The sequence below is a fragment of the Eutrigla gurnardus genome (assembly GCF_963514095.1).
Source record: "Eutrigla gurnardus genome assembly, chromosome: 22".
Taxonomy (NCBI): Eukaryota; Metazoa; Chordata; class Actinopteri; order Perciformes; family Triglidae; genus Eutrigla; species Eutrigla gurnardus.
In genome coordinates, this window is record NC_139933.1 from 12850572 (window position 1) to 12872406 (window position 21835).

At 42.3% G+C, this 21835-nt stretch overlaps 1 protein-coding gene across 6 annotated transcripts in view; it reads right to left on the minus strand.

Annotated features, from left to right (window-relative positions):
* Positions 1–1272: 1272 nt before the first annotated feature.
* Positions 1273–21835, minus strand: part of jakmip3 (Janus kinase and microtubule interacting protein 3) — a 23194-nt gene continuing 2631 nt past the window's right edge. The window contains exons 5-24 of one of the 6 annotated variants that reach the window (XM_084002058.1): positions 17684–17884; positions 16692–16805; positions 16324–16470; positions 15932–16069; positions 15329–15364; positions 13324–13395; positions 12860–12964; positions 12323–12451; positions 12014–12097; positions 9876–9938; positions 9348–9446; positions 9025–9123; positions 8481–8540; positions 7572–7637; positions 7040–7108; positions 5385–5462; positions 4613–4843; positions 3437–3502; positions 3292–3351; positions 1273–2400 (exon numbers count right to left, since the gene is read on the minus strand). In XM_084002058.1, coding sequence (XP_083858184.1) covers positions 3301–3351; positions 3437–3502; positions 4613–4843; positions 5385–5462; positions 7040–7108; positions 7572–7637; positions 8481–8540; positions 9025–9123; positions 9348–9446; positions 9876–9938; positions 12014–12097; positions 12323–12451; positions 12860–12964; positions 13324–13395; positions 15329–15364; positions 15932–16069; positions 16324–16470; positions 16692–16805; positions 17684–17884 — 1908 coding nt within the window. In that variant the 3' untranslated portion in view covers positions 1273–2400; positions 3292–3300. Of the gene's footprint in view, positions 2401–3291; positions 3352–3436; positions 3503–4612; positions 4844–5384; positions 5463–7039; positions 7109–7571; positions 7638–8480; positions 8541–9024; positions 9124–9347; positions 9447–9875; positions 9939–12013; positions 12098–12322; positions 12452–12859; positions 12965–13323; positions 13396–15328; positions 15365–15931; positions 16070–16314; positions 16471–16691; positions 16806–17683; positions 17885–21835 lie in introns of all 6 variants that reach the window. The other 5 variants (XM_084002057.1, XM_084002056.1, XM_084002060.1 and 2 more) reach the window with 5 other exon arrangements.

A 21835-nucleotide genomic window follows, 5' to 3' on the forward strand; every position in this document is an offset into this window, starting at 1 on the left:
TCCGTCTCAGTGGCCGAACTGCAGAAGGGTTCGGTCACCATCTTCGTTCCCATTGATGATGCTCTCCTTTGGTGCCTATGTCATCCATCTCCTTAGACGTTCAGCCCGCGTGGTCTCCCCCCAGACCTGCGGGTCCACCACTCCTGCCTCCTTTGGCTGGTTATCCAGCCCCTAGTCTAGATAAGAGGAAGTGAAGGCTTGGGATCAACACCTGGAGGAAGTCAGACTTTACTCCTCCCCTTCCACTTTCTGTGTCTCCGTTCTCAAACTCCCTTTGAATCGGGAAACAACAGCAGCAACCTCAGAGTTAGCAACTCATATGCCCAATGTTGATCCATTTTCTGAATCAGTCATTTTAATGACAGTGTTCAAAGTTCCTTCGAAACAAGTTTCCTCCTGACACTATCTTGCTGCTGCACCACAGCGACTTCTGAAGCTTGGCACCGCCCAAGACCACTGTGATTGTTTAAACTAAATGCAAACAAGCCAGAGCGTTTTTTTACCCGATCCCGGAGATGCAATATATCGTAGCAAAACCCTTCTACTGTGGAGAAGGGTCTGGCAAAGCGAGACTACCCAGCCCCAGATCCTCCACCTGAGATTCTCCGCCTCTGTCTTGACCCCAGGCTGTGCCATTGAGGTCTCTCCAGCCCCCAGTCTTTAGTCCATTTTGCCCCTGAAAGTCTGCATTTGGGTCCTTCTTGTCTCTGCTGCTTCATCAACCACAACAAAAAATAATCAATCAAATAAAAAAAACAATCAAAATCTCTTATCTGAACTTGAAACGTTGTTTTCAACAACAAAACACAAACACAGTTTTTGTCTTCACTCTTCGTTTCCACAATTTTTAATCTGTTATTACATCAAACTGCCAACTTTTCAGATGTTCACTGAGTTCAGACTCACAGCAGATATAGAAAAATATCATCTGGAATAATAAAAGTACAACAGCAGGATCCAACCTTTAAAAGAACAGATTCGTTCGGATTTGGTTCTGAACCAGCTTCAGTTAATCAGTTGAAGGAATAAATAAACCAGTTTCTTTTTACTATAGAAAGATAATCATAACTAAAAGTTAAGACTTAAAACTAAAGGGAATTGCTATTTAATCGACAAATTGGTGTAAAATCAAACTCTGATAGGAAATCAAAGCGTAAAAGGATAATATTTCATTTAAAAAAAAACTTGAATCTGATTAGAATTTTTATATATCCATTTAAGTACAGGGAATAATTACTATGTATATATATATATATATATATACACACACACACACACATAGTAATTATTCCCTGTAGGGGATCTATATGTTGCACTTTCCTTCATCAGTTAATCTGTGAAATTTCACCACTTTATAGTCTGATACAGATCCTGGATCAGATCTAAACTCTGCAGCAGGGTTATTTTTAAATCATTTTTTTTTCTGTTCAGTTCAAACCTGTTTCAAACTTCATGCTTTGTTTCTCAGATCAGTGTTTTGTTTTGTTTTGTTCTGTTGTGGTTGTTCCGACCTACAGCAGACCTCCTGATGTTTCATCAGCTTTTGGTCCCGGATGTTTCAAGATAGCTGAACCTCTATGGAGTTACACCTTGTAACCTCAGCTCGTGAGTGGGGCTAAAAGGCTCTACAGAGTTTAATCCCTCTCCAGTCTGAATGTGGATCAGACCATCAGCACAAAGTTACATTCAAGAGAACGTATATCAGGACAGGCAAAAATGTACCATTTAACAACAGCTTCTCTGGTTTGATATTGTGTTTTGATACAGTGTGAACTCATCAAGGTAACTTCATTCAATTATTTCACTGAAAACGTGTGTTCTGCCACATTAAACCATAAGTCGGTTAGATGACTATGACTGACCCAATCAACTACCTTAACACTGAAGTCAACGGGGTGAATTCAGCTGAATTAGTTGGCAATGCTTGAAATCAGCTAGCTGAGCACCTTGTGAAGTCCAGCTGCTGAGCTAACACCGTAAAAAGTCCAGCACCACTTTCGTCCAGCAGGCCTCCTGAGGCCAGAATGTGTGTTTGTCAGCAGCATACCAGGTGTCTAAACCAGAACATCCTCGTAGCTAGCGGTAAGCTAGTTGCCGGGTGTGGTTTTCATTTGTCGAAAACACAATCTTCATCTGTGGCCATGGAAACTATCCTTGTCTTTGTATATGAAGTGTGACAGTGTAGTTCCAGAGTTAGCTGACAGCTGGGCCCTGTTCTGATTGGCTGACACCAACCAGAAGCAGGTCAGTGGAGCAGAGAAGCCAACATCCCTCAGTCAGTAAACTACAAACCCCGAATCTTTCTAAATCTTCATATCTGATTTGGTCTGATCCAGACCGAGCTGACCCTGCTGAGTCTTGATGCTGATCCTGATGCTGGACACTGGAGGCCTGCAGACACTAAAACACAGACTGCAACATTAAAACCTTTACTTGACATGATTTAGTGATACGTTTCTATTGATGAATACTGTCATTGACCGCTATCGAGCTACAATACCTGTATACTTGGGGTAAACTCTGTATACCTGGAGTACATCCGGTATACCTGGGGTACACTCTGTATACCTGTGGTACACTCTTTATACCTGGGGGACACTCTGTATACCTGGGGTACAATCTGTATACATGGAGCACGCTCTATATACCTGAGTACACTCTTTATACCTGGGGTACAATCTGTTTACATGGGATACACACTATATACCTAGAGTACTTTCTGTGTACCTGGGGTATACTCTGTATACATGGGGTACATACAATCCCACTCATAAAACGTGTTGTCCCGGGATAAGACTCACCAGTTACATGTGCTGTCCCAGTATAAATCCCACTAGTAAATCATGTTGTCCCAGTATAAATCCCACTAGTAAATCCAGTTGTCCCAGTATAAATCCCACCAGTAAATCCAGTTGTCCCAGTATAAATCCCACCAGTAAATCATGTTGTCCCAGTATAAATCCCACCAGCAAATCATGTTGTCCCAGTATAAATCCCACCAGTAAATCATGTTGTCCCAGTATAAATCCCACTAGTAAATCCAGTTGTCCCAGTATAAATCCCACCAGTAAATCCAGTTGTGCCAGTATAAATCCCACCAGTAAATCATGTTGTCCCAGTATAAATCCCACTAGTAAATCATGTTGTCCCAGTATAAATCCCACTAGTAAATCCAGTTGTCCCAGTATAAATCCCACCAGTAAATCCAGTTGTTCCAGTATAAATCCCACTAGTAAGACATGTTGTCCCAGTATAAATCCCACCAGTAAGACAAGTTGCTCTTTGACTCACCAGCTGCTGTTAGGACCAGAGGATGAAGGCCAAAGAGAAGAATAGAAACAGAAATAAAAACTGAAAGAAAAAAGAAGTTGAGTCACATAGAGAAGATTGTTTAAACAGGTTTTACACATTCTACTGTGTTTCTATTAATTGGTACCTTCTCCTCCAGCTCTTTAATCTGTCGTTTCTGTGCTTCTATACATTCTTCCAGTTCCTTGTTCCTCTGTTAAACACAAATATCTCATCAATAATACAGGAAGCAAACAATAAATGTAATTGTTTACCTATCTACCTGTTTACCTGTTGTTTAACAGTTTACCTGTTGTTTACCTGTTGTTTACCTGTTGTTGACCTGAGGGCTATGGCACAAAAGCAGAATTTAGATATCCAGGATAAATGACTAGCTGTGTTCAACATCTCGGTTGCACAAAGGCCAAACCAGGATGAACAGCAGCATCTTAGTCAAGTCAAGTGCAACCTCAACTAGACCCTGTGATCGATCACTGATTCATTGATGCGATCCCAAATTCACCATGACGACGCGTGCAGCGTACTTTTCACAAACAGAGCACAAGCTTTTGATGGAGGCGTATGAGGAAGTCAAGCTCCTCCTTAAAAAGAAGAACTGTGGCTTAATGAACCAGACAATGTTATATTGTTACTGTAGCACTTCAATCGGGCGCTCGAATACTATATGAAATAACTTTGACAGGTACCGTGGCTGGGGAGGAACATACAAAGCATACTCGCACTTTACAACAGCACTCCCAGTGCTTTACAAATACATTACACCCAGAATAGCAAAGAGGCCTCGCAGTCTGGTCATCAGACCGCCGGTCTTAAACTGATGGGCGGTGGAAACCGCTGCTGAATAATATGAACAGCTTCATAAACACAAGTATAACTGTGACAATGACAACCTGTACATTTTAATAAAATGTATGAATATAGGCTGAATGAATGTAAAATACTGGTCACAGTGTTTAAATAATGGCAGCAGGCTACTCCACTGGACAGTAATGTAACAAGCAGTGGAATAACTGTGATGAACACGTTGGTTTCCCAACAAAGTGGCTGAAAACAGGATAAAATTGATATATTCTGGCTGTTAACCTGGTCTGGAGCAGGCTAGATCCACAGGATAAATCTCCATGGTAACTTATTCCATAAAATATGTGACATGCTTTAGTGCTACCGGATCACGGATAACTTCCGCCAGGATGAAGGGAAATCCAGGCTTAATCCCTTATTTAGGTTTTGTGCAATAGCCCTCTGTTGTTTACTGTTGTTTAACGGTGTACCTGTTGTTTACCTGTTGTTAAATGTTGTTTACCTGTTGTGTGAGCTGCAGTAGTTCCATCCTTGCTCTGAGGATCTGGGCGTCTCTCTCCCTCAGCTCACACATCACACTTCGTTTCCATTGGTCCATAGCTCTCCTCAGGCCGTCCCTCTCATCCTCCGTCAGCGTCTCAGACAGACGAGCCTCCATCTTAAATCCATCCATCCTGAACTGCTCCTCCTGCTGCAGAGCCTCAAACAGCATGGCCTCCAGCTCCAGGATCCTCTGTGTCAATTTAACACGAGAAAGTATTTGATCTGGTCGAAGGAGTGATTGTGATGCTGTTTTACAGCCCACAACCAGCCTTAGTTCTGGGTGAAATCATGTATACCACAGTGCTGTTAGGACGACTACGACTAACACTACTAATACTACTACCAACACCAAATCCAGATGAACCCAGATCCTGGTCTGCTCCAGATTTAGTATGTTAAACCAGTGTTTTCTCTCCACTAGGTGGTGCTGTAACTCTTCTCCTGGTAATGTTGCTGCTCTGTGTGGAAAGGGTCCTGAGATTACTGATATGACAATATCAATAATATATTATAAATAATGTTGAATTGTCCCCAGCAGTAAATAATGGAGACCTTTTGTGACTTGTTGTTTTTGTTTTCAAATCCAACATACATTTTTAAAATAACAATTGAAAACACGAGTTCTGGTTTCTCTTCTCCTGATGCTCCCAAAGGCCAGTCCTACTAAGTCTCTCTCTCCAGACGCCCCTAGATCCATGACCCCCTTCTGGGTCTCTTTGTCTGACACTGACCTTATGAGCCTGATCCATGGACTGCTTCCTGTAGTCCAACTCTTCATCCAGGTAACCCTTCTGTTTACTGAACAGATCCTAGAAAACAACACACAGTCAAAGGTCACCTAAAGGCTGCTGAACTGCTGTCACACTTACTGGGAATCAATCCAGCACCCTTCTGTTCCTTCCACTGGAATGGTAAATGGACCTACATTTCTATGTCTCTTTTCTAGTCTCTTCTACCACTCAAGGAGCTTTAAAGTGTAAGTTTGGCGGAAATTGAAAATAAAGCTATTTTCTGGATGAAAATATATCAACTAAGCCGTGGAGGAAGTTATTTTCGCTCATCACGCAGTTCAGAGCTAGCACGGGCGGAAGCTAGAGTCCAAAATCGCAAACAGTGGGTTAGCATGGGGCAAACAGCCACACGCTTTCAAAATCGCATTTTTAAACCACTAACATTGCTCAAAACAGCGCCAAACCTCGTCAGCAGCTTGCTCTGGGTGTCTACACATAAAACGAAGCATCAACAACTCAGTTCATGAACCCGAAGTTTATAACAGAAGAAAGTTAAGAACACTCACCAATTCTACCCCTGCCAGCTCCTCGCGAAGGATAGTCCGTAAGTGTCGATTACCGAACGCAATGCAAAACGAGGGAGACCACTGAAGATTTCGCCCAGAATAAAACGAGTATACTTTTAAATTAGTGGCAGTTTGGCCAAATATAAGTTAATAACGGTGGGTAAAAACGTCGGGATAGTTTGTATACACTTCCAATCAGTTCAAGACAGCAGCCTTATCTGAAGCACATACATGTCACGCGAGATCTCACACGGGAACACGAGAGCTGCGTTTGGTAATCGACACTTACGGACTATCCTTCGCGAGGAGCTGGCAGGGGTAGAATTGGTGAGTGTTCTTAACTGTCTTCTGTTATAAACTTCGGGTTCATGAACTGAGTTGTTGGTGCTTCGTTTTATGTGTAGACACCCAGAGCAAGCTGCTGACGCGGTTTGGCGCTGTTTTGAGCAATGTTAGTGGTTTAAAAATGCGATTTTGAAAGCGTGTGGCTGTTGGCCCCATGCTAACCCACTGTTTGCGATTTTGGACTCTAGCTTCCGCCCGTGCTAGCTCTGAACTGCGTGATGAGCGAAAATTACTTCCTCCACGGCTTAGTTGATATATTTTCATTCAGAAAATAGCTTTATTTTCAATTTCCGCCAAACTTACACTTTAACGTCTACATTCAGCCAACATTCAGGTCTACATTCTGTCTACATATACGGCATGCAGACTGGGGGAACCGGGAATCAAACCATGATCTTCCCATTGGAGGACAACTCGCTCGACCTCTGAACCACAGCCGGAAGTAATTGATTCAGATTCAGTGTATTGTTAGTCAACACAATCCCAACAATACACTGCTTTGGGTTTTTATCGTATGACATAAACTATAAACTGCTTCACCATGTTTGGTGTCACCATGACGATGATCTTCAGTTGGTTCGGAGTAATTGTTCACCGAAAAAATTCAACCTCGACCATAAACTGTCCCTGCATTGATTTCTCCACTATTAATGATTAATAATTTGATAATCAAGTATTCTTTTTCAAATGGTGAATGGTTATTTGCGTGTTTGACAGCAGGTTTCGGTCACAATGAGTTTTTACCTTCTCGCTTTCAATGTCCAACATCTTCTGCTGCAGAGCCGACTTTGTCACTTCGATGGACTCCAACCACTGCAGAGAGACAGACAGGTAGAGAGACAGGTAGAGAGATAGGTAGATGGACAGGTAGAGAGACAAGTAGAAAGGCAGACAGACAGGCAGATGGATGGGAGAGGGAGAATGTTACAAAGGTAGGAATTGACAACAGACATTTCACATAAACGACACACACAATCAGCTTCATTTAGAAGACAAGTGAGACCATGATTTGATTTCTGTCATCCTATAAAAGTGAATTTCATTTTGGTTATGTTTATTTAGCAACAGAGAAGATGTCAGGAAGGTCAGATGACCGTAACTCCAACTTACAGAGAGACAGACACCTGTAGAGGAGTGGACGAGTCAGTAGGACCAAGTGAACTGTCACATGGTGGAATACTAAACCAGTCCCTGCTGTACTCAGCAGGAGGTCTCAGATCTAAACAAGGTCAAAGGTCAGTACAGGTGGACAGACTTCAGGTGTGTAAGCTGTTACCTTCTCTGCCAGAGTGAGAACCGTCCTGGCCTGGATCACCACCACCTGCTCCTCATTAGACAGATTCTGGAGGAGGAGGAGCAAACGATGACACGTTGATGACACATCAACAACATGTCAACAACACGTCAACAACACGTCAACAACACGTCAACATTTAAATAATACATTAAACAACATGTCAACATTTAAATAACACATCAACAACACGTCAACAACACATCAACAATACGTCAACATTTACATAACACATCAACAACATGTCAAAATTTAAATAACACAACACATCAGTGTGTTATCGTCAACGTGTTATTATCAACTTATCGGCAATGTGTTATTAACATGTTATCAATGTGTTATCAACATGTTATCAACGTGTTATTAACATGTTATTTACATGTTATCAATGTGTTATTGTCATCAACTTATCGCCAATGTGTTATTAATATGTTATCAATGTGTTATCAACGTGTTATTAACATGTTATTTACATGTTATCAATGTATTATTGTCTACAACTTATCGCCAACGTGTTATCAGCATGTTATCAACGTGTTGTCAACATGTTATCAACGTCTTATTGTCAGCAACTTATTATCGTCAACATGTTATTAACGTGTTATTAAATGTTGTTTACATGTTTTCAATGTGTTATTGTCATCAACTTGTTATCGTTAAAGTGTTATCAGCGAGTTTTCAGCGTGTTGTCAACATGTTATTAACGTGTATTTATCATCAACTTGTTATCGTACACGTGTTGTCAACATGTTATTAACATGTAATTAAAGTGTCATTAACGTGTCAACCATGTGTTATCAAAGAACTAGACAAAAATCAACCGGTTTTGATTGATGATTCAGGTCCAAACGTTACTATTTAAACACAAATTACAAATGAAATTCAACATACACTTACGGCGTTATCTCCCAGAATGTCCAGCTTCTTCATCAACTCACTGATCACAATGTCCTGAGGAACAATAATAACCATCAGAAAATGTATCATTATTCAGAAAGCAGGTTTAAAGCTGAACCTAACCCTGAACACTGAACCTAACATTGAACTCTGAACCTAATCCTGAACTCTGAATTTAAGCCTGAACTTTTAACCTAACCCTGAACTCTGAACTTAATCCTGAGCTCTGAACCTAATCCTGAATCCCGAACACTGATCCTAACCCTGAACTCTGAACCTAATCCTGAACTCTGAATTTAACCCTGAACTCTGAACCCAACTCTGAACTTAGAACCTAACAAAGTAAATATCAGTGGCTATTTGAATTCGTAGAAGTTTTAACCCCCATTACCATGGAAACCCAGAGTCTATTCTATTCTATTCTCAAGGTTTACAAGCTCAAAGTTCTAACTACACCTGCTCTCTGGATTCACCCCTGGGGAGTGTACAGGTGTAGTCAGGTGAGTTTACAGTTGTAGTCAGGTGTACTATTACTCACAGCAACTCCCTCTGCCTCACAGTAGATCTGTAGAGGACTGAGGTCTTCGGGGAAATGGAGTTGTTGGAAGTTAATGGCGGGTGAGCGTCGTTCCCTCTCCTTAACAGTAAACATGGTTTCCGTAGAAACAGAGACACCATAGAAACAGAGACACATGTCAGTCTGTTTGAACTTATTGTTGTTTACATGATTTATTTTCTTGTTTCTGTCTGACTGGTTTAACTTTTTGTTGTATGTAAATATGTGTATGTATATATATATATTGTATATGTTAATATATGTATATATGTATATATGTGTATATGTATATATACAGTTTTTACCTCAAGCTCTAATATCCGAAACTCCAATAGTTCGTTCTGATCTCTGACGTCCTGAATGTCATTTTCCAGCTGCTGCTCTTCACCTTCCATTTGCTTCAACTGTGAAATATCAGAAATATAGACCAGACCGGAAAATCATAGAAACAATATGAAATACTGCTGTTGTTATATCGTAAATTCAGAAGAGTCTTGTCCAAACCATATCGGGTGATGCAAATATGGGAAACATTAATGGATTAATTCACTCATATTCAAAACATTTTCACAGTTGGGATTGGAAACAGGAAGCTGTTGTTGCCATGGAGATGGTTAGCTGTGAGTTTGAACCTATTTATCATATATTATGCCACCAAGTGTTTCCATTAACAGTGTCTGACTGATATGTGATCAGTTCTGTCTGGATCTGGATCCCTGACTGATCTGGGATCATCTCAGACTGACAGCTAAGTGGATCTGTAGATGTTCCTTCTGGAGGGATGTCTGATGTCACACTGAAATGATGTCATCATGTGATTAGTATCTCTTCACCTTCTCAACCAGCTGCTGATTCCTCTGATACAAAGCCTGTTTCTCCTCCACCCACTTCACATCCTGACAGACAGACAGACAGACAGACAAGGAAAACAATGTCAGTAGTTCTGAACTAACCATCATTTAGTTGGCTAGCGAGTTAGCTGGTATATACAGTATATATATATATACACTCAACAAAAATATAAACGCAACACTTTTGTTTTTGCTCCCATTTTTCATGAGATGGACTTAAAGATCTAAAATTCATTCCAGATACACAATATTACCATTTCTCTCAAACATTGTTCACAAATCAGTCTAAATGTGTGATAGTGAGCACTTCTGTTTTGCTGAGATAATTCATCCCACCTCACAGGTGTGCCACATCAAGATGCTGATCTGACATCATGATTAGTGCACAGGTGTGCCTTAGACTGTCCACAATAAAAGGCCACCCTGAAATGTGCATTTTTTTGCTTTATTGGGGGTCTGGGGACTCAGAACCAGTCAGTATCTGGTGTGACCACCATTTGCCTCATGCAGTGCAACACATCTTCTTCGCATAGAGTTTATCAGATTGTCAATTGTGGCCTGTGGAATGTTGGTCCACTCCTCTTCAATGGCTGTGCGAAGTTGCTGGATATTAGTGGGAACTGGTACACGCTGTCGTATACGCCGGTCAAGCACATCCCAAACATGCTCAATGGGTGACATGTCCGGTGAGTATGCTGGCCATGCAAGAACTGGGACATTTTCAGCTTCCAAGAATTGTGTACAGATCCTTGCAACATGGGGCCGTGCATTATCTTGCTGAAACATGAGGTGATGTTCATGGATGTATGGCACAACAATGGGCCTCAGGATCTCATCACAGTATCTCTGTGCATTCAAAATGCCATCAATAAAATGCACCTGTGTTCTTCGTCCATAACAGATGCCTGCCCATACCATAACCCCACCACCACCATGGGCCACTCGATCCACAACATTGACATCAGCAAAGCGCTCACCCACACGAAGCCACACACGCTGTCTGCCATCTGCCCTGAACAATGTAAACCGAGATTCATCCGTGAAGAGAACACCTCTCCAACGTGCCAGACGCCATCGAATGTGAGCATTTGCCCACTCAAGTCTGTTACGGCGACGAGCTGGAGTCAGGTCAAGACCCCGATGAGGACGACGAGCATGCAGTTGAGCTTCCCTGAGACGGTTTCTGACAGTTTGTGCAGAAATTGTTTGGTTATGCAAACCAATTGTTTCAGCAGCTGTCTGAGTGGCTGGTCTCAGACGATCTTGGAGGTGAACCTGCTGGATGTGGAGGTCCTGGGCTGGTGTGGTTACACGTGGTCTGCGGTTGTGAGGCCGGTTGGATGTACTGCCATATTCTCTGAAATGCCTTTGGAGACGGCTTATGGTGGAGAAATGAACATTCAATGCACGAGCAACAGATCTGGTTGACATTCCTGCTGTCAGCATGCCAATTGCACGCTCCCTCAATGCTTGTGGCATCTGTGGCATTTTGCTGTGAGACAAAACTGCACATTTCAGAGTGGCCTTTTATTGTGGGCAGTATAAGGTACACCTGTGCACTAATCATGATGTCGGATCAGCATCTTGATGTGGCACACCTGTGAGGTGGGATGGATTATCTCAGCAAAGCAGAAGTGCTCACTATCACACATTTAGACAGATTTGTGAACAATGTTTGAGAGAAATGGTAATATTGTGTATCTGGAATGAATTTTAGATCTTTAAGTCCATCTCATGAAAAATGGGAGCAAAAACAAAAGTGTTGCGTTTATATTTTTGTTGAGTGTATATATACATATATTAGGGAGAAACCTAAAACATGCAGGACAGTAGCTCTCCAGGCACTGACTTGGGCGCCCCTGATATATATGTATATATATATATATATATATATATAGAGAGAGAGAGAGAGAGAGAGAGAGAGAGAGAGAGATAGAGATAGAGATATAGATATAGATATAGATATCAGCTAACTCATCATCATCATCATATATCATCTTCCTCTGTAATCTGTTTATTATTATTACCGTATTATTATTGTTATTGTTATTGTTATTATTATCGTTATTATTATTATATATGAATTATTTATTTATTTTATAATCGAACATCATACTCACCAGTCCTTGTTGTTTCAGTGCTGATTCCAGGTCTGAAACTCTGGTTTGATATTGACTGATTTCAGTCAGCAGCTGCTCTCTGGTCTGAAACAAGGAATACAACCATCAACCCATTAGTGTCTTGCTTCATGAGAGAGAATACAACCATCAACCCATTAGTGCCTTGCTTGATTAGAGATAATACAACCATCAACCCATTAGTGCCTTGCTTGATTAGAGATAATACAACCATCAACCCATTAGTGCCTTGCTTCATATCAGAGAAAACAACCATCAACCCGTTGGTGGCTTGCTAAGAGGTTTTGTAACCTTGATCTCCTTCTCGGCGTCATAGTTTCCCCCGCTTGTCTCCGTCAGTAGAGCGTACGCTCGCTGCAGCGCCTGATACTCCTGAGTCAGCTGACGATAACGAAACTCTGCATCCTCGCGTACACACACCTTCAACACACAAACAAAACTAGTGAGAGAGCCAGTCAGACCAGTGAGCCCATTAACAGAACAAGTCAGATCATTAGCAGAACTAGTCAGGATGAGTAACAAAACAAAGAGACCAGTAGCAGAACCTGTCAGACCAGTAGAACCAGAACTGAGGACCACCAGGGTGGTGGTCCTGGAGGATGTGGTTGGCCACTGTCTCTGAGGACCACCCTGGTAGTCTTGGAGAATGTGGTTGACCACTGTTTCATTTACGTCTTAGTTAGAATACTGGAGTAACATTTCGGACAGAATTAAAGTAACAACCAACTTGTCTTAAGACCAGGCATAATACCTGATGGTGGAACCGGCCCCTGGATCCTCTGATCCACCAGAGACCTGAACACTAATTAGGTGTCTGTGTGTCTGTACCTCATCTGGTTCTGTATCTGGAGTTCTGTCGGTTTGAAATGACAAGGACGATCCATCAGAGTCCACCGACACTTCCTCATCGTAACCGTAGAAAGTCTCTACGACCTGTGTGAGAACAAGGGAACAAAAGAACAGTAGAAGAGGAGAACAAGGGATCAGGAGAAAAAAGAACAAGAGAAGAGGAGACGAGAGAACAGAACAAGGGAAAAGGAGAACAAGACATTCGGAGAACAAGACAACAAACGAGCAGGAAAACAGGAGAACAATAGAACAGGAGAACAGGAGAATAGGAGAACAATAGAACTGGGGAACGAGAGAACAGGAGAACAAGGGAACAAGAGAACAGGAGAACAAGGGAACAAGAGAACAGGAGAATAGGAGAACAATAGAACTGGGGAACGAGAGAACAGGAGAACAAGGGAACAAGAGAACAGGAGAACGCAGGTTCAGAAAAGTTATCTCACCCTGCAGGCTCTGAAGGTTCGTTTCTTTCTGACTGAATCCTGACGTCTGTATCTCAGTAACATGTCTCTCTCCTGGAGGAAACATAGAAACATGATCACTCACTCACTACACTCACTCACACACTCACTCACTAACACAGGCACTCAGCCACTACACTCACTCACACACTCACTCACTAACACAGGCACTCACCCACTACACTCACTCACACACTCACTCACTAACACAGGCACTCACCCACTACACTCACTCACTACACTCACTCACACACTCACTCACTAACACAGGCACTCACCCACTACACTCACTCACACACTCACTCACTAACACAGGCACTCACCCACTACACTCACTCACACACTCACTCACTAACACAGGCACTCACCCACTACACTCACTCACTCACACACTCACTAACACAGGCACTCACTCACTACACTCACTCACACACTCACTCACTAACACACTCACTCTGTCCACTCAGTCACTCGTTCACTCACTCACTCCCTCACTCACTCATTCACTCACTTACTACACTCACTCACTCAATTTCACACTCATACACACTCACTCACTCTCACTCACTCACTCACTCACTCACTCACTCGTCATTCATTCACTTATGCAATCATTCATTTAGAGATGTATATATCCTTCTACATCACACACACACACACACACACACACACACACACACACACACACACACACACACACACACACACACACAATAACACACACACAGTAGTTACCACTAGTTGTATTACAGTTATACAAGTAGTACAGTTTTTCTCAATTGCTAAGACACATTTCTCGAAAGCTGCTTTTTTTCTAAACTGTGAACACAAAACCCAATTTTCAAGCTACATTCACAAAACCTTAGACTCTTCTTGCAAAACCAAACTTTCAACTCAAAACAGTTTAATCTGTGCCCAAAACTGAACTCTCACCTCAAAATTGTTCAATCGGTGCTCAGAACTGAACTATGTTGTCAAATCATCAATCAAAATTAAAAACACTACAGAGCAGTCACTAAACACTACGTAGAAAAATAGAAAACACAACGCTCAGGACATGAAGCTGTAGAAATAAATGTTCATTGTTCACTGTAGGCTAAATGCATGTTGCAAAACAAAAAACCTGTTTATTTGGCACTTGTTTATAATAAAAAATAAAAGTACCTAAAACAGAAATCTTGTGCATTTAGCACTTGTATACAGTAAGCCTACGTAAACATAAAGTACAAAAATATACATGGAATACTAGGCCTACAAACAGTTAGACTAACCCTCCATTACAATACTACAGTACATTGGCACAGTGATGTACTGAAACATATTTTTACTTACAGTATACTGTGGTACAGTATATAGTATAGTCATACAGTAATTGCTGTTAACATTTACATACTATAATGTCAAAAAAGGTAATTACCTGTTGTTTTCTCTAAATCTTCGGATTATGGTGGGCACAGTGAATCTACTGATGTTTGGTTGTACCCTTTGTCTGGCCTCCCTCATGCTCATACCATGGACAAGAACATGGTCAATCACAGTAGCTCTGATTTCATCAGATATTGTTCTTTGTCTTCGCTGACCACCTCGACCACCTCGCCCTCCTAGACCACCTCGACCACCTCTCACACAAACTCCTCCTCTCAGATTTCTATCCATTGTAGTGCCTCACAAACCAGTGCTCTCTGAATATATGTTCCCTCACATCGTTAGCCACAAGTGTGATCACTTTTGAGTTGTTGTGTTCAACCAGTGACACCTGTGCTTTACTTGTGTTTGAGTTTTGCCACCTGTGCTCACCATTATGCAACACAGGTGCATCACAAAGAAAATGTGTTGGCAAGTTGTGTCTAAACAGGTGAAAAGTGCTTATGGTTTTGCCAAAAGAGTGACTGATTCAATCAGTGGGTTCAGGCAACGGAGCATTTGGTTCAGACAATAGGGTTTAGTGTTTTAGCAATTGAGAAAAACTGTACTGCTAAATACTTACTATAACGTTCCTTACAGAATCAGCTGTCTCCAGAGCCTGAAAACACAGAGTTCTATTTCAAGTGTTGTTATTAGAACTCAGAACCATCAGTAAGTTATGTGTATGGATCAGTCTGGGCAGCTGTCCATGGTGCTGACCAGAACTGTGTTGTGTATTGATCAGTCCCAGGTGCTGTCCATGGTGCTGTCCATTACTCTATTGTGTATTGATCAATCCAAGGTGCTGTCTGTGGTGCTGACCATTACTGTATTGTGTATTGATCAATCCAAGGTGCTGTCTGTGGTGCTGATCAGGACTATGTTGTGTATTGATCAGTCCAAGGTGCTGACCAGAACTGTGTTGTGTATTGATCAGTCCGCAGTACTGACCAGAACTGTGTTGTGTATTGATCAGTCCGCAGTACTGACCAGAACTGTGTTGTGCATTGATCAGTTCATGGTGCTGTCCATGGTGCTGACTAGAGCTGTTGTGTGTATTGATCAATCGGTGGTGCTGAAGGAGAGTTTCTTCTATGAATGCTTACAGCTGACATTGAGAAGTATTGCTGAAAAGTAGTAGTAGTTGTAGTAGTAGGAGTAGTAGGAGTAGCAGTACTGGTATTACCTTGGACAACTCGTCGATGATGTGTTGCTGCTCCAGAACCTGTAACCGTAGAAACTCCATCTCTCTCTCATCCTGGCTGAAACCATGGTAACTGGTGGCGTGGCTGCGGTCCAGGTCATTTAAAGAACTCGGTCTCCTCTGTGGACCAAAAAAATCACTCTCATTATTGTAGCAACTGTCAATATGTAAACATTTCATTTCTTTAGACTACTTTCCTATTAGTTAGACCAGGACCAGACCGGCACTAAGACTGGGTCTGTCAGTCAGTTTAAAGGGACAGTAGACCAGGATCAGAAGGGAGATAAAATATAATAAAAACCAGAGTCAAGTTCCTGGCATGTGCACACGTGGTTGACCAACAGAGGTGTGGTGGTTCGAATTACCATAGTTACCATCTCCATGTTCTGCTGGGTCACGAAGCGAAGCTTGTTGTCGAGGCGACGCAGAGCGAGGGCCATCTCCTCGTTCTTCCTGCTCAGACGCTTGTTTTTGTCCAGAAGAGGAAGAAACTGACTCTCCGTCTCTCTGAGACGCTTCAGCTGCAGAAGGGAAACAAAACACCAGAGAAAGTGTGTGTGTGTGTGTGTGTGTGTGTGTGTGTGTGTGTGTGTGTGTGTGTGTGTGTGTGTGTGTGTGTGTGTGTGGATGGGTGCATGCATGTCTGTGTGTGTGTGTGTGTGTGTGTGTGTGTGTGTGTGTGTGTGTGTGTGTGTGTGTGTGTGTGTGGATGGGTGCATGCATGTGTGTGTGTGTTCTTTACCAGCTCGTTGCGTTCTTCAGACAGCAGAGCGTTTCGATCCTCCAGCTTCCTGACGACGGCACTGAGCTCAGCGATTTTTAACTGAAACCTGCGAATGTCCCGATCCTCCTGAGACTGCACGCACGCACACACACACACACACACACACACACACACACACACACACACACATACACACGCACACACACATAAATTATTCTTTAGAGTTTGTGATCAGATAAAAAAAAAACAACAGAATTAGAAAATATAAGTTTCTTTGATTGATTACAGAAATTACACATAGAATGTGAGTTCCAGGATACAACAGCCAATCACAGAGCTCCTGGAAACGTTTAGATGTAGACTAAATGTAGCTGGGACTCATGGGTATTGTAGTCTTTATCTCATAGCTCGATGGTTTAATGAGCCAGGAAATTACATTCAGGAGATCCATGTCCAGAAACATGTCAAACAGAAAGGAACCTGGTAAATCTGCCGACATTGTAACAGAGGAACACAGGAAGTAGAGGGGCAGAGCTTAAAGTGAAACGTCAGGATTATGTGATGTCCTATGTACCCAGTAATGTTCTGGTACCACTGTAATATCTTCCAGTGAGAATCTGTTAGTGGCAGACAGTTTAGAAATCTGAAAGTAAAGTTGGAAGTCAGGAAAGTGAGGAACTTGTAACTTCAAGAAGTTTCATCCGGCAGGACATTTTTCATTGGTCCACTTCACCTCACTTCAGGTCATGTGACCTTGTACAGGTGGAGAGGACAGTGCACAGTGGATGGTGGCATGCTGAGGGCCAGGGGTTACACCTGTCTGTTGGAGGTGTTCAGTGTTTGGATGGTTCAGTCGCTGTCGAGCCGTCGCCATGGTGACTCTGAAGGAGGATGTGATGGAACTTCAAACTTCAAAGTGTAAAGTTCACCACGACAGCTAAAAGGTGTCTAAACTGTGACATGAAGTACGTTTATTTCATGCAGTATGAGCCGGAAGAGGCGGAGCTTACGATATGAGGAGTAGTGCTAGGGGCGGGGTTAAGGGCGTGACCAGGGTGACTTAATCCCACCCTCTGTGCATCTCGCAGGGCTGCAATTTGCTGCTCGGCAGCCTGAGTCTGCAGCTGGAGGCGGTGGGCGTGGCCAGCCTGAAGCCCGAGGGCTTTATCCAAAACACTGACCGCTCTGTCCTTCAGCTTGATCTCATCCATCTGCACACAGACAGGTAGACATACAGGTAAGAGAGATGGACAGGTAGACAGGTTAGAGCCAGACAGGTAGACAGACAGATTAGAAAGACAGACAGGAAGACAGGTTAGAGACAGGCAAGTAGACAGACAGGTTAGAGACAGATTAAAAAAGACGGAGGGGTATACAGGTTAGAGACAGACAGACAGACAGACAGACCCTAACCTTACAGACACAAAGGTAGACAGATAGGTGAGAGACAGACAGGTAGACAGGTAAGAGACAGGCAGGCAGACCCTAACCCTACAGACAGATAGGTGAGGGACAGACAGGTAGACAGGTAAGAGACAGACAGGCAGACAGACCCTAACCTTACAGACACAAAGGTAGACAGATAGGTGAGAGACAGACAGGTAGACAGGTAAGAGACAGACAGGCAGACCCTAACCCTACAGACAGATAGGTGAGAGACAGACAGGTAGACAGGTAAGAGACAGACAGGCAGACTCTAACCCTACAGACAGACAGGTAAGTCAGACAGGTAAGGGGCAGTTAGTGAGACAGGTAAGGGCGGGATTTGATCAGACCTCATCCCGGTACACTCAGATCCCAAACCCAAACCATAGACATCTCAATTAGACAGAGAACAACTGAGAGCAGATCCAACTTGTGTATGTGGACCTGTGAAGACCTCCGGTCTGGAATGAAAAGGTCTCGTTGGTCTTCCTCTCCTTGGTCCCCTGGATAATGAAGTCTCACGGTGTCACAGTGGACAAGATGTGAGTTTAGCTGGGAAACTTATTGATTGCTGTTTATCTCCATCTGAATGAAAATTAGTAACTTGAACCACAATTACGTCTATTACAGTTTTTCTCCATTGGTTTGGCTCTTTTCTTGAAACAGAAATTACATTCTCAAAACAACATGGACAAATCTCCAAACCACTTGGCAATTGTCCACAATAGAATTGCATTTCTCATTCATTAATCAAATTGCAATTGTCTTAGTACATGTCTCAATATCTCATTACATCTTTGCAAATGATTAAGTACAGGTAGACTACATTTAGCACAATTTCCAGGTGAATAGATCTTGTTGATCTAAACTGATGGTCGATTCTCAGTCTAATGGTTGTTCTCTGCTAAACATGTCGGCATCATTTCATTGTGAAAGTCATCACTTGCACAAGAGTCTGATCAATTGTCAAAATGAGTCAAGAACATAATACCATGAATACCATATATGAATCTCTTGGAACATTTGATAAATTGAGTACAGTAATTGACAGTCAGGTGAAACTAGAACTTGACTAACGAAGGAGGAGTTTCACTCATCTCAGATGACCAATCAAACCGTATGTTTAGTTACCTGACAGGTGCTGTCTATGATTGTGAATGCTGCCAAACATATACAGTATATATATAAAGGTTGACCAGGACCAGTACCATTTCTGAACATGGAGGCACCTGGCCAAGCAAATGAACAAGGGCAACTGCCTGCTCCATGAAGAAGAAGAGGAAGAGGAGTAAGGGTGCGTGGTGGTGGAATAGGGGGAAGAGGCCGAGTAGCACGAAGACACCATGTTGTCCCGGATGAAATTCGGGCCACAATTATAGACCATGTTGTCAACCACCGTCTCACAATGGTGGAGGCAGGTCGCAGAGTGTAGCCCAATGTGCCTCGCTCTACAGTCTCCTCCATCATCCAAACCTTTCACAGGGAAAACAGGTATGTACTCATATCAGTCAATAATTGAATTATATGTTGTATACTGTAGGACTGGACACTGTGCATAAAGCAAGAAATGTGCATTTACCTATTCATTTAGTGTGTGTGTGTGTGTGTGTGTGTGTGTGTGTGTGTGTGTGTGTGTGTGTGTGTGTGTGTGTGTGTGTGTGTGTGTGTGTGTCAACTGCACTGGCAGTGTTTATGTCCCTTGTGCAAGAACCCTTGTACTTCTTTATATGTGGGCATAAATAAATATTTAAAATGTGTGTGTGTTATAGCCCTGCAGTAATGTACCTCAATGGGATACAGTAGTATTCCAGTCACTGTTCAGTGATGCATTAGAATAGTGGTAAAAAGTAAAGCAACAATACAATTTCATTGGTAACTCATTCTGTAAGAAATACATAAGACATACATTACGAAGGGAGTGTTGTCCTTTGAATTCTATGTTTGAACGACAACCTGGCACGGGTGGCTACTCTTACCGTAAAATCCTATTTTTTTTTTTTTTAGTTTTACACACAATTGTATTCTGTTAGCTAGACAAAAAAACGAGTACAGCATGGGCGAGCGGTCATAATAAGCTATAAATGCAGTGCATGCCCAAGCCCTTCAATAAAAATAATTGAAAATATTAATCTGGCAGTGTGTTCAATTATACAATACCTTAGTTTTACTGTTTTGGTCTTAAATCCGTGCCTAATCTGTCCCGTTTTGCTTGCGAAAAGCTGGAAAACTGACAGCTTGTTTCGCGCATGCGCACTGTGACACCGACTAGTACAGTTACTGCTAAAGGCCGTGTTTACTGTAGATGAGCATTTTGAATGGCAAAAAAGCTGTCAGTGAAGCAGCTTATCTGCCAACGCGCATGCGCAAAAATGACTTGTTTGAATTGTTCAGCGGGAAACTGTCAGTGGTTCATTCATTGTGTAGCCTGGTCAAAATGACTGAAAATATTAATTATATTCAGGCTTTGCGTTCAGTGCCGTTTTCGCGGAGACCTTTTGAGGAAAAGAAAGCTATAATTTCAAGTGGTCGGCCTACTCCTGAAGTAAATATCACAAAGACTGCAAAGAATTCCGTCCGTCACTTTCAAGCTAGCGCGTATGAGAAACATAAATAGCTAGCTAGCCGACCCCCCTCCCGTCAAACGATCCGGTCTGACAGCGACATATTGCCTGTTCATTCATGAAAACCATCTCGAAACACTCTCAGTCAAACAAGGTGGGGAATGAGAAATCTGCGGCGCTACTAGCTTAGTTCGTTTTAAAAACACACCGGCAGCAGCGCCTACTGATCTGAGACGTGTCAGTGAGTTACTGTAAATGCTGTGCGGAAAACCAGCTGTGGTCTGTGATTGAGGTGCAGACGGGTGAGTTTGGAGCTGACGAGAGGATCGCGCTGACGACCGCTTCGTTACATTTTTCTCATTGAAAAACTATACAACTGGCATTTAGATGATGTTCTCCATAAAAAAAATAAGTGAAATACTGTAATAACAATTCGGTTTTAGTAATCAACCGCTTATAGTGATCAAATGTACTCTGGACCAACGTGATCACTACAAGCTGTTTCCACTAACCATATTATATTTTTTATTAAAAAATAGAATGCCCCCCCACGGGCGCGCATGGTATTGACACTTCAGCATGACCACAGTAAATGGTCACCGCTCGCCACTGGAGTACAGTAACCATTGTCAATGAAGGACTGGGCTAAGACTTAGTGGTGGACATGAGGGATATTTCAATTGTCCTCTGCCATAGTGACAAAACATCTAAACATTTTGACTTGCAGTGCTTACACAATGCCAAAGGGATGATGCATTTTGGGGGAACTGACTATTTATATGAGAAAGGAATTTGGTTTTGACACATGAGCGAACTGTTTTGGGAGAGATATGAGCTTTTGCAGGTGAGCCATGGTGTTGTGCTGAACCATCCAGGTTATTTTGGCAAAAGCACCAAGAGTGTTGAGAACGTCCGGTCTGTTTCGAGAAATGAGCCAAAGCAATTGAGAAGGATCTTTTGTCTTTTGGGGGCACTGACTATTTATATGGGAAAGGAATTTAGTTTTGAAGCATGAGTGAACAGTTTTGGGAGAGATATGAGCTTTTGCAAGTGAACTATGGTGTTGTGCTGAACTGTAAGACTGTTTTGCCAAATGATCTTAGAGTTTTGAGAATGTAATTTCTGTTTCAAGAAATGTGCCAAACCAATGGAGAAAAACTGTAATATAATTATCAT